The sequence below is a fragment of the Protopterus annectens genome, chromosome 4.part0, assembly GCF_019279795.1.
Source record: "Protopterus annectens isolate FY-2018-M chromosome 4.part0, PAN1.0, whole genome shotgun sequence".
Lineage (NCBI taxonomy): Eukaryota > Metazoa > Chordata > Ceratodontiformes > Protopteridae > Protopterus > Protopterus annectens.
This window is the reverse complement of record NC_056733.1, coordinates 516,593,491-516,610,429: the sequence shown is the minus strand read 5'-3', so window position 1 is coordinate 516,610,429 and position 16,939 is coordinate 516,593,491. Positions and strand designations below refer to the sequence as shown.

The 16,939-nt window shown below is 39.8% G+C and overlaps 1 protein-coding gene across 1 annotated transcript in view; it reads left to right on the top strand.

Annotated features, from left to right (window-relative positions):
- Positions 1-16,939, top strand: part of RASAL1 (RAS protein activator like 1) — a 1,855,221-nt gene that overhangs the window by 1,021,208 nt on the left and 817,074 nt on the right. Inside the window, exon 7 of the mRNA XM_044068436.1 lies at positions 166-306. Within this exon, the coding sequence (XP_043924371.1) occupies positions 166-306 (141 nt within the window). The remainder of the gene's footprint in view (positions 1-165; positions 307-16,939) is intronic.

The following is a 16,939-nucleotide window of genomic DNA, read 5'->3' as shown; positions in this document are numbered from 1 at the left end:
AAATAACAGAAAACATTCAATTTCCAGATCCAACAGTCTTTGATCTTTGACTGGTGCAAGCTTCTAGAGTTGCAGTGTTGAAGAGCGATGTGTTTCCCTCACCCCACTATGACTGCAGATACTGCAGCAGTCAGTAAAATCATGTTTGTTCCATCTTTCCCACAGATTATAAAGAAGACCCGCTTCCCTCACTGGGATGAAGTCTTGGAACTGCCAGTGGATGAGACTAGCTTTGCTGAGGGTATGATTGCAACGATTGAGCTATGGGACTGGGACATGGTGGGAAAGAATGACTTCCTTGGCAAGGTAAGTTGGAATCCAGTTTATAAAAAGGGTGCACATTTGTAAAACTTGTAAATATGTGGCTGTGCAGTACATTATTGAGGTGTAACATGTATGATGAAGAGTTAACAGCTTTAGCTAGCATCCTTGGACGACCTTGGAAAGTAAGGATTGTCTTGCAGCCAACTCTAATACTAACAGGTGGTTTTCAACTTCACATACCAGTCATACCTCATGGACAAATACACAAAGGTACAATAAATGGAGTGATCCATCCGTCTCTGTTATATATCTATTGGTGCTTAGAGATGGCAAAAATACATGAAATTTAACTGATCATTACATATAGAAATGTTGTTTTATTATTGGTTCATAGGCAAATATTAGACTATCAGTCTGTACATTATTACAAGCTTAGTTAGTAGATGTCAGAATTAAACCATGTACCTTGTATCTGTGAGGGTAAAGAACTTAACCATTATGACAGTCCTCCTTCCCTTTAATCTTCTGTGTTAGATGAGCTAAAATAAACCAGGATGGTGTAAATTCACTCCTCTGCCAAATTATGCATTTAAATGGGTAAAAATAATACCTTTTATACAAAGTTATGCAATGTAATTTCTAAATGAGCCACTACAATTACTAATTATATCTGAGATGTTACTTAATTTGTCAAATGCAAAATTCTGCCTGGAGGAAGTTTTGAAGCAAAAATGGTGCAGGAACTGTGAGAAAGTAACAATTTTGTCATGACTTGCAGGAGAACTAAGATGTTACAATATACTGCAAATGTTACCCTACAACAAATTTAAAAATATGGATTTCTCTAATTTATCATACTGCCCTATATTATAGCTATAATACCTGGCAGCTAACATGGAGGATTAATGTTATGACCTGTTAAGAAAGCTGTTTACTATAGTCCAGGGTTTTGATCCCTCAGCCTCCATTTGCCTAACTTTGTGACTCTGATCAGGTCCCTTATCCAGGCAATGTTCCTGGGCTTGGTCTGAAAAAGGTCCATGTGGATCATAGATTCAAAGGTTCATAGGTGTACACTAGGCTAGAGCACTAGGGTCCTTATAAGCCTAGCTGTGCAACCCAAATGTGCCTCACAAATTTGATTTAAACAGGTGGTAATTTACTGACTGCTTCTGTCTATCAGTGACATAGCGGCCAGACCAAGGGTAAATTTCTGATTACCAATCCATTGGTCCAAGTTACACTTAAAAAGGAATAGGGAGGAACTCTGCTTCACATGGATGTAGAGCCTGTTTCAGAGAATGGGAATTCTCTGAGAAACATATCTGTCTCTCCAACATGTCCTATTTATGTCACAAGCAAAACTGAGATCTTTTTATTTAGTAGTTCTGATGTTGTTTGTTTTGCAGATATGCAAAAGGTTCATCAAAATATGGTCCAGGGATGCCCTGTATGCCTGGCAAAGATCACCTCTCAGAAGTCTGTATGATACCGAGTAAGGAGTCTGGGCTTTGAATCAATCAGCGTAGGACATTGTGTTTACTCCCTGTATTCTATTTGTAAGGAACCTTTGTGGACATTCCAATTGCTGCATGTGTCTGGTCAGGTACTTGTAGAAGGAGACATTATACTCTATGATGACATCTCTGGACCGAGATAACATGAAGCAGAGTTCCTCCCTAACCCAATTTAAGTATAACTTGGACAGTTGGATGGGGAACAGAAAATTAATCCCTGGCTTGGCACCTTTGTCTCTAATGGACACAGGCAATCTGTAAATGGTTCATTTCCCAGGCCCCTCCTTATACATATTTAATTTCTCAAGCCTCTGCTTTCACTTATCAAGGATACCAGAACTTGTCAGAGATTTGGGATCCATGGCTTGGCTTAAAAAGGTCCTTGTGGTCATTAGCCTAGTAAACACCTATGAGCCTATATGCCCATACTTATAAATTGAGCAACACAGAATGATTTTTTTACTGCCTTAGACACATGCTGGTCCAAGGCTATGTTACTGTCTGTATGAGTTCCCAGATCCCTGACTAGTGAATCAAGATTTAAGGGTGTTTTATTGATTACTTAGTTACCCAGGATGGTAGACTTCCCAAAAGGTATTATAATGCATTTCACTAATTTGAGTTTTTAGCCATGGCTTTGGTGCCAAGCACCTGTATTAGACCTTCCTGAAGGGTGTTCTCATCTTGGGGGGATTCAATGACTGCTCCCAGTTTACAATAATCTGTGAAGTTGGTCAGCCAGAGACCTTTGACAATGACTTTGACACCCAAGAAGTAGATGCCTAAGAGGAGTGGGCCTGGCACGAGTCTTGGGGGCCCCACTGGTTTTCGGCCTCTTTGTGGAAGTGGCTTCACCAGTTCTAACCTCCTGGTTCCTATCAGTGAGCCAGTTAGCTATCCAGTGTGTTATAAAGAGTTTTATACCTAGTTCCATAAGTTTGTTGACAATGCCAGAGTAGGATATTGTATCAAATGCTTTAGCCAAATTTTTCCCTAATCTATTGCCTTATTGACCTTTTCAAAGAAGAAGTCCACCAGATTTAGTACGGATGACCTTCCTTTGGTGAAGCCAAACTGGGATGGATACAGTATTTAGAGGTCTCCTATGTCCTTGTTGATAATTTTTATGATAATTCTTTCCATGGCTTTGCAAATAAGACTACTCAGACTAATGGGTCTGCAGTTTCCGGAATCTGTTGAAGGTCCTCCCTTATGAAGGGGGATGACTGTTGCAATCTTCCATTCATGTTGCACAAAATCTGTTTTAAGACTACAGTTAAATAATGACTCCAGGGATCCTGATAAGTCATATTTTAGACTATTCAGAAGGCATCCTATGATGTTACTGGGCTCATTAAGGCTGTGTTTTTGGCTTTAATGAGTACAGTCAATACATACTATCTAGTTATAGCTGGAGCGGTTATGTGTGAGGGTATTTTTGAGGGGATGGTTGGGGGAGGTGAGAGGGGAATAAAGCTGGAACTGAATTTGTCCACTAACAGGCTTGTTATATCGCCAGGCTCAGTCAATGTGTCACCATTAACCACCCAGTTCAGCATATTGTTGTGTGCTGCCCTTGAGGTTTCTGACATTGCTGTACAAGGTCTTGTGGTTATCTTTCACCTGGGTGGGGGTGTTTTAACCTCAGGGCTGACTTTGCTTGACCTAATTAGGCCTCTTAGTTGCCTATTTACTTTAATGAGAATTTTTATCTTTACGAGAATTACCCTTCCTGATTTTTGCCATATGTTTTTCCTTTTGTTGTATATCATGTTTAATTTGGGATGCCACCAGAGTGGTTTGTTTCTAGGGCTAATCCTGGGCTTACCACTGGTAGGTACAGCAGCCTCTATGCATCCATTGACATGGCTGTACAGAGTTTCTGAGAGCAGTTCAGCATAGGCTGCTGTGTTCTCTGCGTTTGGATGGGTGCTGAAATTTGGCAGTGCATCACTTAATAAAAGGTAATTTGCCTTGGAATAGTTCCTTACTGTTACTGGTTTTAATGGGATTATGGGGTTGATTTTGATGTCAAAGGAAACAGCTTTATGGTCTGACCTTAACAGGGAGGATGAGAAATTGGAGGGGTGCACCATTCTCCCATATTCGTAAGCATGAGGTTCAGTATAATGGAGCCTCTAGTGGGAGTATTCACTGTTTGGTCATGGTTGTTTGTATTTATGAAGTCCAGGAATCTCTGTACATGTAGGTTTGAGGCTGTGTGAAATTTCCAGTCTGTAGAGAGGTAATTAAAGTGTCCCATCAATAGGGTGTTAGGTTGGATGGTAAGTGTCTACAGTAGGTCCAAATATGCATTCTGAACCTCTTGGGATAGGACATGGAGGGTAACCAATGGCTGGCTAGGATAAGGTACAGGATTTTGTTTGTGGTGATCTGTCCATGGAGGAACTCCAGTGCATCATCCTATTTGAGCACGCTAGATGTATGCTTGTTACTAATATATATTGAGAGACCTCCCCCTTTAGCCCTTGTCTGTGCAACTACTAGTTTATGAGTGTGGATGGCACCAAAACCTTACACCGCTAGGATACCCTCTGCTGCTTTAAACCATGTCTTGGTAACTGCACAGATGTCTATATATTCTCGAGTGTAAAGAGGGCTTGGAGGGAATGTAGTTTTTTTTTTTTAGGCTCCTGGAATTGAGCAGTAACAACTTGATATTCAGTTGAGTTGATTTTGCTATGTTAGTAGGTTTGTCAGTTTGGCATTGCCTAAAAAAAAAGGCACTATTGGGGGGGGTGGATAAACCTTTAGCCCGTATTCAAAAGCCTGTAGGGGAGTGGGGCAGACCATCCTTGACAAAGCAACATGGTCTCTTAACCTTGTCCTCCCAAGCTGTCAAATACTGGATCCCCTTAGACTGATACCAGAATGACAGCCAGTTGTTAAAATCAATAATTTTTTGCTCATATTCTGGCATTATTCTCAGTTATGGTAAGATGCTGCTCAATGCTAGGCTCATACCAGCCTGAGACACACAGTCTGAAAGTTCCATAATGTTTCTCTTCATATAGTGCAGGGAGGTACAGCTCAGGTCATTTACACCTACACGGACTATGATGGAGTCATACTGGTGCCTATAGTGTAATGACTTGAGTGTGTGCATGGTCTGGCAGATTCTGGCTCCAGACAAGCAACTAACAGTTATCTTCCCTTTGTTTACCCTGGTTAGAGGGGCATCAGTTCATCTTACAATGGAGTCCCCTATGATGAAAGTGCTGGGAAGTGTGTTTGCTTGTTTTAGGGGCTTAGTGTTTGAGGCTACACTGAGAGAGACAGTATGTGTGGTGTTAGATGTTGTTTCTTCTGAGTGGCTTTGGGCTTGTTGAGGCATAGCTTTGACATGGATGATCTAAGTGATCTTTGTTGTTCAGGAAGATTGCATTTAAGTGCCTCAGCATACATTAGCCTGTGTGCGTGTTGTATACTATGTGGGGTGGGTGTTGTGTGTATGGTTTCGGCAACTTGATGTGCACTTGTATGTGAGAGTTTAGCCTCCAGTGTCATTGTGTAAGTACAGATAATAAATGAAAAGAACATATAACTTGTAACCTCAACTGCAAAATGCACTTTTAATGAACAAATGCAGTTGATAAGCACTTTTATCTTATTACAGTAAATAAGACTTTACCAGATAAAGAACATTTTCTAAAATCACTCCATTATATAACTTAGTAAGATCACATGACTGCTAAGCCTCCTAAAGCTGAATTTAAATCTTTAAAGAAACACTAGCCCATATGTATTACAAAAATTTCACCTAAAACACTTTAACATATAAATATTTTAAAAGAATTATAACTTTTTCACAACTTCATATTTCACATACATACATCACAAATACCTTTTTACACCAAAAAATATACTAATAAATAATACAGAAGTGCATCTAGATTGTGCTTTTAACTTTAAAAGACAAGCAATTGAAGTTATTTCATTTAGACCTTGGCAACGATCTGCATTCACGTGTAGCTGCCAATGTAATTCCCCTTTTTCCAAAATTAATGTCCACAGTCCTCCTCTCAAATTCAGTGTTACTTTTTCAACGATTGTAAATTTAAAACCATGTCCTAGATTTTTTTGTATTTGCTTATAAAAAATGTTAGTCAACTTTCCTTTTCTTATATCATATGTATGCTCATAAATTCTATCTTTGAGTTTCCGCTCTGTCTTTCCTATATAAAATCCCGGAAGTGTTTGACATAGTGCTACATAAACTACACAGGATGTTTCACAATTGTATTTTCCCTGTACATCAAAGACTTGATCTGTAATTACAAATGTTTTCCCAACCTGAATAAATTTACAATAGTTATAGTACCCACATTTATTCATTCCATTATACTTAGATCTAATATTATAGTTTCAAAGATACTTTTTAAATTTATTCCCTTTCTATACAGTATTTGAGGTGTATCTCATACTTTTTATTTCACAGTTAAATCATCATTCCTAATAATCCAATTCTTATTTAAGTAAACATGAGACAATTGCCACATTGTCTCAGGATGCCCCCCATATCCACTAAACTGGTTAGGAAGAAGTTAGGAAACTACATATCCAAAGTGTCCAGTCCTTTGATTTGTGAGCTACAAGGGGGTGATGTATTGGGGATAGAAGGCTATTACTGGTCTTTTATCAGAGCAGATTATGCTAAACAGTACTAAATTCTTCTAACTTTAATGTGTTTGCACACAAATTAATTCAAATAAATGTGTAGGTATTATAGGGCGGCGCAGTGGTGCAGCGGTTAATGCTGTCGCCTCACAGCAAGAGGTTCTCCGGTTCGATTCTCGGCTGGGGTGCCTTCTGTGTGGAGTTTGCATGTTCTCCCTGCGTTCGCGTGGGTTTCCTCCAGGTACTCCGGTTTCCTCCCACATTCTAAAGACATGCTTCTGGAGCATTTCTCCCCGGGCCTCCACTGAAAACAGGATCTGTGGAACCTAGTCGGACTTTCCCAGTCAACAAATGTTAAATAAAAAAAATAAAAATTACCACTTGGCTCTCAACTAGCTGCTCTAAGCTTGTTGGTGTAGTGATGACATGAGGTAGTGCCAGTTGTGCCAGAGGGAGTAGGGCAGTGTATGTGCAACATATGTGAGCATAGCTAGCCAGAGTTTTATAAAGAATTATATCTCATTTGAATACCAAACTGATTTGTACAGATGTTTTTGTTAAAAGTGCATTTGTAAAGTAGCTTGTGTTAAAAATGCATCAACAGTGGGTCCTTGTTAAATAAATTCGTTAGAGTCAGACTGTAAAAATCATTGAGTTATTCAAAAACAATGTCAATCAATAACAAACAATAATGCAGGAGAGCTTGAGTATCTAAACTTCTAATGTACATTAGGAGCCAAAAAACCATACACAAGTTTGTACAGAATTTTGTCTAACTTTATTCACAGAGTACACCTGTTTTATACAGGTCATTATCAGTTTTGCCCACCTCACTGGTGTGGTCAGTGACAGGGTCTTTACATCACAGTAATTCATAAAAAGTGCTGAATTTGTGTTTTTCAAAAGTCTTTTCCCATGAGAATGTTACAGCCTTGCAAGCAGCTGGTCAGTCACGATGACCTCCTGAGGATGTAGCCAATTCAAGGTTCTCTGATTAGTTCAAATACAATAGATGTATGTCTTCCTTAATGCCTTTCTTTGTCTTCCTCGTGCCCAGCTGCGCACTATCAGAGATAGTGCACACAAGGCTACTCCTGGTGGAGGCAGGAAAGAGGACACACATGCGAACAGATTTATTATTTTCTAACTTTGCAAAATAATCTTTACTTGAAAGACATGAGCCAGGCTGTGTTTGCAAGCTGCCAAGGTCAAATTTCTGATTACACTGCAGCTTGTGCTTCAAGCAATGCAGGTTTATTTCTACTATTATTCTAGTAAGACAGAATTAAATGCATTACATAAACTTTGTTCTCTATTATGGATTTAAGTACATTTATTCCTAACTAAAGCACACATTTCTCTATATATTTGATCACACAACTTATATATGTTTGAATGTTTAAATACACATCTTCCTAAGCAGCACACATTGTAAATATATTTTCTAGGCAGCATGTATGTAAATATATTTTCTAAGCAGCATGTATAGATTTTTCTAACATTCTCCCTCCTGTTAATGCATTTAATGCTTATTTGAAACATAAACAGTATTAGTTCATTTCTTAGCCTTTTCCTTTCAAGGATTTTCAGCTAAGTAAGTCATTTGTTTTATATTTCAGATAGGCTTTCACTTGGTATCAACAAATTCAATTCCATATCTTGGTACATGGTTTCAGTCACTGATACATCAACTAAATCTTTAACTAATTTTTTCACACAGGGTATCCCGCAGCAGACACATGCTCCAATTATGAGCAGTACCACACAAATTGCAATCAGAATGTTCATAAGGACCGACCGCCACCCCAAACAGATTCTGGAAAAGTTCGTCAGTGGGTTTGGGCCTGGTTCTGCCATTGCTGACACCTGCTGTATTACCTCCAGGTGATCATTAATTTCATGCTGGTTGTCTGGAATGTCGCACAGCATTCTTCTTTGATAAGCGCGCGCCACCTCGCCGCTAGGGTGAAGTCGAGAGCCATTCGGTTCTGTAATACAACTGTTCTCATTGCATTCATTTCATCAGTCACAAGTTCAAGAGCGGAAAAAGTCGCATTGCTCATTACTTGAGGAGTTTTGACAATTTCCTCAGTTCCCAAATTGATTTGACTGCTCCGTAGGCTGGGAATATCCCAGCCCAGGATATAACACTGTCACTCAAGTCCATATGGGTCAATTTTTCTTTGTCCTTCACAGATGAATGATCCTTCCAGCTTGCTTCAATCTTACCCACTGGATTAGTAGGTTTTCTGACTGTATTTTTCGGCTTGCTGAGCTACTCTCACATTACGTATTTTACCCAGGGCAATTCTGCAGTATGTCTTATGGCTGGAACCAGATAACCCAAAAAACAACTGCCGGACCAATTCTCAGGTAACCATTTATAGGCTTTTTTCCCACAAACAAAATAACAGTTTTCTACTTTTGTACTGATGCGGGTTAACCCTGAATGAAACATTTTCTTATCTATAACAGATAATTGTCTATATATTTCAGGAGTTTTTGCACATCTCTCAATGTTGTTTTCATCAAGCTTAAGTATGAACCATAATTCATGCTACAACTAGTACCTTGGTCTATAGGTTTTATATAACATTTGTAAGACACAGTTATGTTACAGTTACTCCAACCAACCTGGAGTGTATCATTTTAACAAAACAAACAATTCCTTTCTGAGTAACAGGCAAAATAATGCCACTTTGTCTTGTGATCTCACAGTGCCTGTGTCAAATAACAGGTTTTCCCAAGTTTCATTTATTCCCAAGGGGACAGCAGACATCAAAAGTCCTCCATATGCTGTGGGTATTGCAGTACAAACCCAGCAATTTGAAACGTTCATAGTCTCTACATAAACTCGTTTCATAGCCAGGTATGTGTTAAAGTTTGGGTGCCAGTCTATAGCCAGCCCTTCATCACGCTTTATTAATTTCACTTCTGTAGTTATATGCAAGAAAAACCATAACAACAAAAGGTCACTACAAACATAGTTATTAAGTGTATGATCAGTAGGCCAGTGAACCAATGTCTCTGGGGTTGTTTCACATTTTATTCATTCTGCCTCTGGCCATCCTGTTCCTGTGGTATGTCCAAACTAAATTTCTTAACAGGTTTGCAGTGGGTTAAATGAACCCAAGATGATCTCTCAGCAATTTTCACTGCAGTGGGTGTTGCCAATAGTACCTGGTACGGACCTTCCCACTTGGACTCGCCCAGTTCTTTCTCTTTATGATTTTCAGCCAAATCCAGGACCCCGGGGTCAGCACGGCCTCCGGTTTTGCTTCTTGTTTATCTGAAAAGAGTTCAACTGCAAAACAGTCTTATTTGTTAATAACTTCTTCATGTAACTAGCTAACGAGCCATCGGCCTCCAGCTCTGCAGGCATGAGGGCCTTCCATTGTGGCACACAATATGCCCTTCCAAACACTATCTCAAAAGGGGTCAAGCCCTTTACATTTGGAACAGTTCTCATGCTCAGCAGTGCTAAAGGCAGACAGCAAATCCAAGTCTTTTGAGTCTCACTCATTAATTTTCTCAACTTGTTTTTCAAGATTCCATTGTACCTCTCCACCAGTCCTGCTGACTGAGGGTGATAAGCACAATGGTTTTTCAAAGAAATCCCAAAAAATCTCCCAAGCTGTTGTATTGTCTGGTTTACGAAATGTGTCCCATTGTCACTATAAATTCTTTCTGGTATGCCAAATCTAGGAATGATTTCTTTCACTAGGGCCTTTGCTACTGTTGCTGCATCCGGATTTCTAGTTGGAAAAGCTTCTACCCATTTTGAAAACATATCTATGATTACTAAACAGTATTTTTTCCCTTCACATTTATTCAGTTCTATGAAATCCATACAAATAGTATGGAACGGATAGGGTGGTGTTGGAAAGCTCCGTCGCCTTGGTTTAAATGCACCCTGTGCATGATGTTTGCTACAAATATGACATGTTGCACAAAATTTTTGTGTATAATTCGTGAATCCATATGTTTGGAATGTTTTGTTAACTAACTGTACCATCCCCCCTGTTGAGACATGGCTCTGCCCATGACTCAACAAAGCTGCATATCTAAACAAATTAGATGGCAATATGGGCTTTTTCTCTTTGGAGATGTACAGTCCCTCTTCAAGGATTGCTCCTCGTTTTATCCACTTTTGCTTTTCTGCTTTTGTAGCTAATGTCTGCATTGTTTTTAACATTTCTAAATCTAGAGTCTCAGAAGGTTGTAGTTCTTCATTTAAAAGCACAGTTTCTGGGTCTGAGGCAGCTTGCTTCGCAGCTGCATCAGCCCGAGCATTCCCTTTTGAAATCCTATCTTGTTGTTTTGTATGGGCTGCACATTTACAGATAGCTATTCTAGTGGGTAACTGAATAGAATCTAACAGGTTCAGAATCAATTGTGCATGATTAATCGGCTTGCCAGTAGATGTTATCATTCCCCTGTTTTTCCATTGTTGTGCAAAGACATGCACTGTAGAGAAAGCATAGTGACTGTCAGTATATATGTTAGCACATTTGCCTTTCGCTAGAGTGCAAGCACGTGTCAAAGCTATCAATTCTGCTGCTTGAGCTGACAGGTTATGTTGCAGGGGTTGTGCTTCTATGATTTCGTCATCAGTCACTACTGCATAGCCCACTAGGTTCTTCCCTGTAGGATCTCGTCTACAGGACCCATCCACAAAAATGTCACCTCTGTCAGCTAAAGGTACATCAGTAAGATCTTGTCTGGGTGTGGTTGTTTGTTCCATTTCCTGTAGGCAGCTGTGTGGTATGCCATCCACAGGAATTGGAAGTAATGTCGATGGATTTAATGTTGTACAACGTTCAATTGTCATATGGGGTTGACTCAATAGTATGGTCATGCAAGAAAGATGTCTGGCAGGGGATAAAATGCTATTTTTCTTGCAGTAAAATTATCGCAACTGCATGAGGTACTCTCAACGTGAGAGGATGAAACAACACCACTGAGGCTGAAGCTTGCACTGCCATAGCTGCTGCGACTACTGGTTGTGCGCGGGGTGGTAATGATCGTGCCACGGATCTAACTGTGATGAATAGTAAGCTATGGCGTTGCTTGCCGCCATGTTGTTGCGTCCAGTACTGACGTCATATATCCCGCTACAATCTACAGTTTGAAAAATCTCTTATGGTAATTGGAAGCCCTAAAACTAATGATGAAGCTATCAGTTGTTTTAGTCTACAAAAGCTGCTTCTGCTTCTGGAGTCCAGTGCAGTGTTTCTTGTGCTGCCATTGGTGTTTTAAATATTAAATCAGCCAATGGAGCCGTTTCTAAAGCATAATTGGTATCCAACCGACAAAATTAGTCGCTCCCAAGAAGGACATCATTTCCTTTTGGTAGTTGGTTTAGGTGCTTGTAAGATAGCTGTTTTCCGATCTTCATCTAATGTTCTACCTTCTTTGGATATCACATATCCCAGGTATTTAACCTGTTCTTTCCAAAGTTGCAATTTATGTTTGTTCACTTTATGCCCTGCGCAGCTAAGAATTTCAACAATGCTATTGTATCTTCCCTACACTGCTGCTGGGTAGGGGCTGCAAGCAGGATGTCATCTACATAAAGTAGTACTTGGCTGCCCCCTGGTGGAGAAAACCCTGCCAGGTTGCTAGCCATCTCTTGTGCGAATATTGTTGGACTTTCACTATATCCCTGTGGTAGTCGGGTATATACCTTTTGCCCTGAAATGTAAATGCAAACCAATGCTGGCTGTCAGGGTGGATAGGTATTGAGAAAAATGCATTGCTAATATCTACCACGGTGAAATATTTTGTTAATGCTTCAAACCATTTAACAATGTATGTGGGTCCGGCAGGTTAGGTGCTCTTGGTATTACCGCATCATTTACAGCTTGTAAATCTTGTACCATCCGCCATTCCCCGTTTGCTTTTCTTACAGGAAATAGAGGAGTATTACATGGTGAATCTAAAGATTCCACCAGTATCCCTTCCTTAAGTAATGCCATTATGATAGGTTTGATTCCTGTTCCGCATCCTTGCTCAAAGGATATTGTCTTTTCTTGGTCTAAAGGCTGATTTTGGTGTAATAACTACTGGCCCTGCTGTTCGAATAAGTCCTACATCTGATTTTCCTGTTGACCAAAGAACATTTGGTATTTCACTCAAAGCTTTTTCTTCTTCTTCTATCAAGAACGCCAATCAGCTGTCTTCACTCTGTTGTAAGTGTACAGCTGGGCGTTTCGCTAACCAATTCAGTTTCTGTTTCTGTACTCCTAAGTCCGATAATTCTGAGTCAGTTAGTCTCTCCCATCCTGTCACTTTGTCACCCAAGTCTACCCACCTAACATTCTTGTTTTGGTTAGGCTAACGTGGTAGTTTATTGGATTTGTACAATTCCAAAACTCCTGAGGTAACGAACAACTCACTACACTGTTGCCCTCAGTGTCCCAGTATAGGGTCCGTAGTATCAGTCTATTTGCAGGATTCCTGAACAACTTTTGTTCGTATTCTTTATCAGGTCCTGATGTGCTACAATAATATAGGGTGCAATGTAATAAATGTTGCTGGTCAACATCGAGGGGAGGCACCTTGCTGGTGGCTACATTCATCAGTTCCTTGGTCACTGCCCCTGGACCGGTTGTAACCAGATCCTGGCTGTACCAATAATAAGCTTCACCCTCCGACCGTACTACAAAAGTATCAGTTTGTCTCTGTGCCTCCATACCGTTCATGGTAGGGACTACTGCTATGCCAAAAAGTTGCATAAGATCTCTTCCTAATAAGTTCACGGGGCATTTGGCAGAAAGTACTATTTTGCTCCTTTGGGTCATGCCCGAGACGGGGTCAGTTATTGCTATATCATGGGAAAGTGGTTCCCTGTACAGCTGTCCGTTTGCTGCTTTCACCAATATGTAATCAGGTGACTCAGAATGTTCCGGTAACTTTGAAGGATGTATCAAAGTTCGTGATGCTCCTGAATCACACAAAATTTGACTTCTCCCTTCCACCAGAAGTGTAACTTCCGGTTTCGTGTCTGCTAAATAGAGCTCTAAGCTCAGTAGTGCCAGATCTAAAACTTCACTTTCCCCAACTTCTACATCCAGTTGCATGTCATCTGCTTCTTCTAAGGTATTTACATCATCCCCCTGCTCATTAGTCTCTCCTGGTGACTGCTGAGCAGCATAACTGTCATATAGTCAATCCTCATCTTCCTTATCCTTTTCCGCAGGTGCCTTGCTCCTGCAATCCCTTGCCAAATGTCCCTTCTTACCGCAATTGAAGCACTCACACTTTTTCTTTCTGCTCTCATAAATTTCTGAGTTTCTGTCAGAGCGTTTGTTACCCTGAGTATTTTGCTTACCCTTTTGGCTGTTTGTACTACAAAACTTCCGCACCGTCTTCAGCTGTGAAGACCTGCTTTTTTTCTTTTACTGTTAAAATGTTTTTCGGCATGTCTAGCATACTCTAACAAGGCTTGAAGCCTACTTGTTCGGTGATCTATCATGTGCTTCGTGATGAAGCTATTGATAGGGCAATACAACCTTTCAAAAATGCATTCTTCAATTGTTGTTCATATGAACTATCATTCTTTTGATTTTCAGGAACAGGCATGCCACTATGGTTATTAAAACATTCTAATAATCTACCATAGTATGCATCCACAGTTTCATTATCTTGTTGTACACACTGGTTAATGCAAGTCCAGTCTGCCCTAGGTTTCCATTTTTCAGTAATGCGGTCTGTAAGACCCTTCAATCTAGCATCTAGTTCTGCGTCACTATGTGGGAGTGGCCTGTGTTGCGTCACGGCATTCCAGGCGCCACAAATCATGTGCCAGTCTGGACCTAAAATTTGTCTAACTACTCTTTCTACCTCTTCCCCATTTAAGTGGTAACTCAATCTCATACCCTGTAAATCCTGTAGAAATTTCTCAAAGTTAATTTTTGGATGGGGAATTCCTTCTGTAGCTTTTCGGATGTCTTCCGGTGTCCATGGTCTATACACTAAGAGAGTTGAGGCCTGGCCCTCCTGTCCTGCCTGTGGGTTTGGTACTTCTATTAATGGACAGATTTCCTCACTCTCATCTAATAAACTTCCGCTTGGTTGTATATCCACAAGCGTTTGACGTGTTCGGGATCTAGTCCCGATAGGTTCTCTTACAAATGGTTGTCTTAATATCCCTGTTGTCTCTGGGTAACGGGGGGTTCAGCCCGCCTCCCGCTTCATATTCTGAGTAAGGCATCGGTGGACGTGGTAGGGAGGGACCGATGCTACTATTATGTTATTATCCTCTTTGTCTAAAAATAATGCCTTTGCATTTTTATTTTTCTGTTCCTTCGTTCGCTTCCTCAATCCACCTATGTGCTTGAGGAACACCCAACTGTCGTTGTTTTTGCCTGACCTTCTCGTCAGATTTTAACTGTCTCAAAAGTTTTATTAATGACATTTTATCCAATTTACCATCAAAGTCATACTTGTTAACCCATTTTGCAAAATATCTCACATTATCTGCTCTCTGTGATTGCATATATTTTGCATCTTCTGTTAGGGGGTCACGTGACCCTTTAGTGCACTCATTTCCCATGTCTCTGAAAGAGAAAAAGAGAGAGAGAGAGAGAGAGAGAGAGAGAGAGAGAGAGAGAAAAACAACAGAACTGTTACGTAACCCTTTCTCTTGTACCACGTGGTATCTTATTCCCGTATTCACAGTAGTGTCTAGAATGACTGTTTACTTTGCTTTGTTTTATTTCCTGATCTATGACTCAAGATACAATACTTGACTACCTCTCTCCCTGCTATCACAAACCTTAGCAATAGCACAGTGTAACCTGGTCCCGATCTAAAACAAAACAAAGAGAGGAATTCTGCTTACCCGAGCCTCCTGCTTATGTTTGATAGGCTTTTTAGGACCCAGTTTTCCGCTTTTCGGCCACAGATCAGACAAGTGGACAGCCTCTTTGGGCACGACAATTCAGTCGGAGGTCTTTCCTTCTTCTGCGCAGACTTCAGTACCACCTATATATTCTGACCTGTAGCTTACCAAGGGAATTCCGCGATTAGGACCAAGATGTTAAATAAATTGTTAGAGTCAGACTGTAAAAATCATTGAGTTATTCAAAACAATGTCAATCAATAACAAACAATAATGCAGGAGAGCTTGAGTATCTAAACTTCTAATGTACATTAGGAGCCAAAACCATACACAAGTTTGTACAGAATTTTGTCTAACTTTATTCACAGAGTACACCTGTTTTATACAGGTCATTATCAGTTTTGCCCACCTCACTGGTGTGGTCAGTGACAGGGTCTTTACATCACAGTAATTCATAAAAGTGCTGAATTTGTGTTTTTCAAAAGTCTTTTTCCCATGAGAATGTTACAGCCTTGCAAGCAGCTGGTCAGTCACGATGACCTCCTGAGGATGTAGCCAATTCAAGGTTCTCTGATTAGTTCAAATACAATAGATGTATGTCTTCCTTAATGCCTTTCTTTGTCTTCTCAGTAGCCAGCTGCACTATCAGAGATAGTGCACACAAGGCTACTCTCCTGGTGGAGGCAGGAAAGAGGACACACATGAACAGATTTATTATTTTCTAACTTTGCAAAATAATCTTTACTTGAAAGACATGAGCCAGGCTGTGTTTGCAAGCTGCCAAGGTCAAATTTCTGATTACACTGCAGCTTGTGCTTCAAGCAATGCAGGTTTATTTCTACTATTATTCTAGTAAGACAGAATTAAATGCATTACATAAACTTTGTTCTCTATTATGGATTTAAGTACATTTATTCCTAACTAAAGCACACATTTCTCTATATATTTGATCACACAACTTATATATGTTTGAATGTTTAAATACACATCTTCCTAAGCAGCACACATTGTAAATATATTTTTCTAGGCAGCATGTATGTAAATATATTTTCTGAGCAGCATGTATAGATTTTTCTAACAGTCCTGCTGGATAGAAAAGAATTGTTGCAGCTGATGAAATGTATATATTTTAACAGAGGATACTGGAAGGGAAGCATCTGTCTCAAGCTCTTAGGGCAAGAAATCTGGACAAAGCCATATATAAAAGTGGGACAAAGGCTCCAAAATAGAGACAATTTTTAAATATTGCTCTTACAAACTTAGAAAGTTGATGGAATAACAGGTTTTGTATTAGCATGAATTTTCTGAAGGTTATGAAGTGTGAAACTCAAAATGTCTGTCATTTTTTTCTAACTTTAATGTTTAATGATTTGCCACTAATTTGCCAGAAAATCACAATTTTATGAAAAATGGACCAAAAATATGAGGCAAAAATCTGGACATTCTGCAAAAATCTGTATAGTTGGGGGATATGAAGGGAAGGGGTTAAGCTCAGCCCAGCTAACCTTAAGAAAAATAGTCTGAAATTAAATGACTTGGTTTAGGCCATAAAAATTTTACTCACAGGTTCAGAATGCTGGCAGAGAACAGTTTGTTAGTTTCTGCAGGAAGGTTGGAAGTGTTGTAATTGTTTTACAGTTTCCAGATGCTGTGATAAACCTCAGTTAAAGTTCTA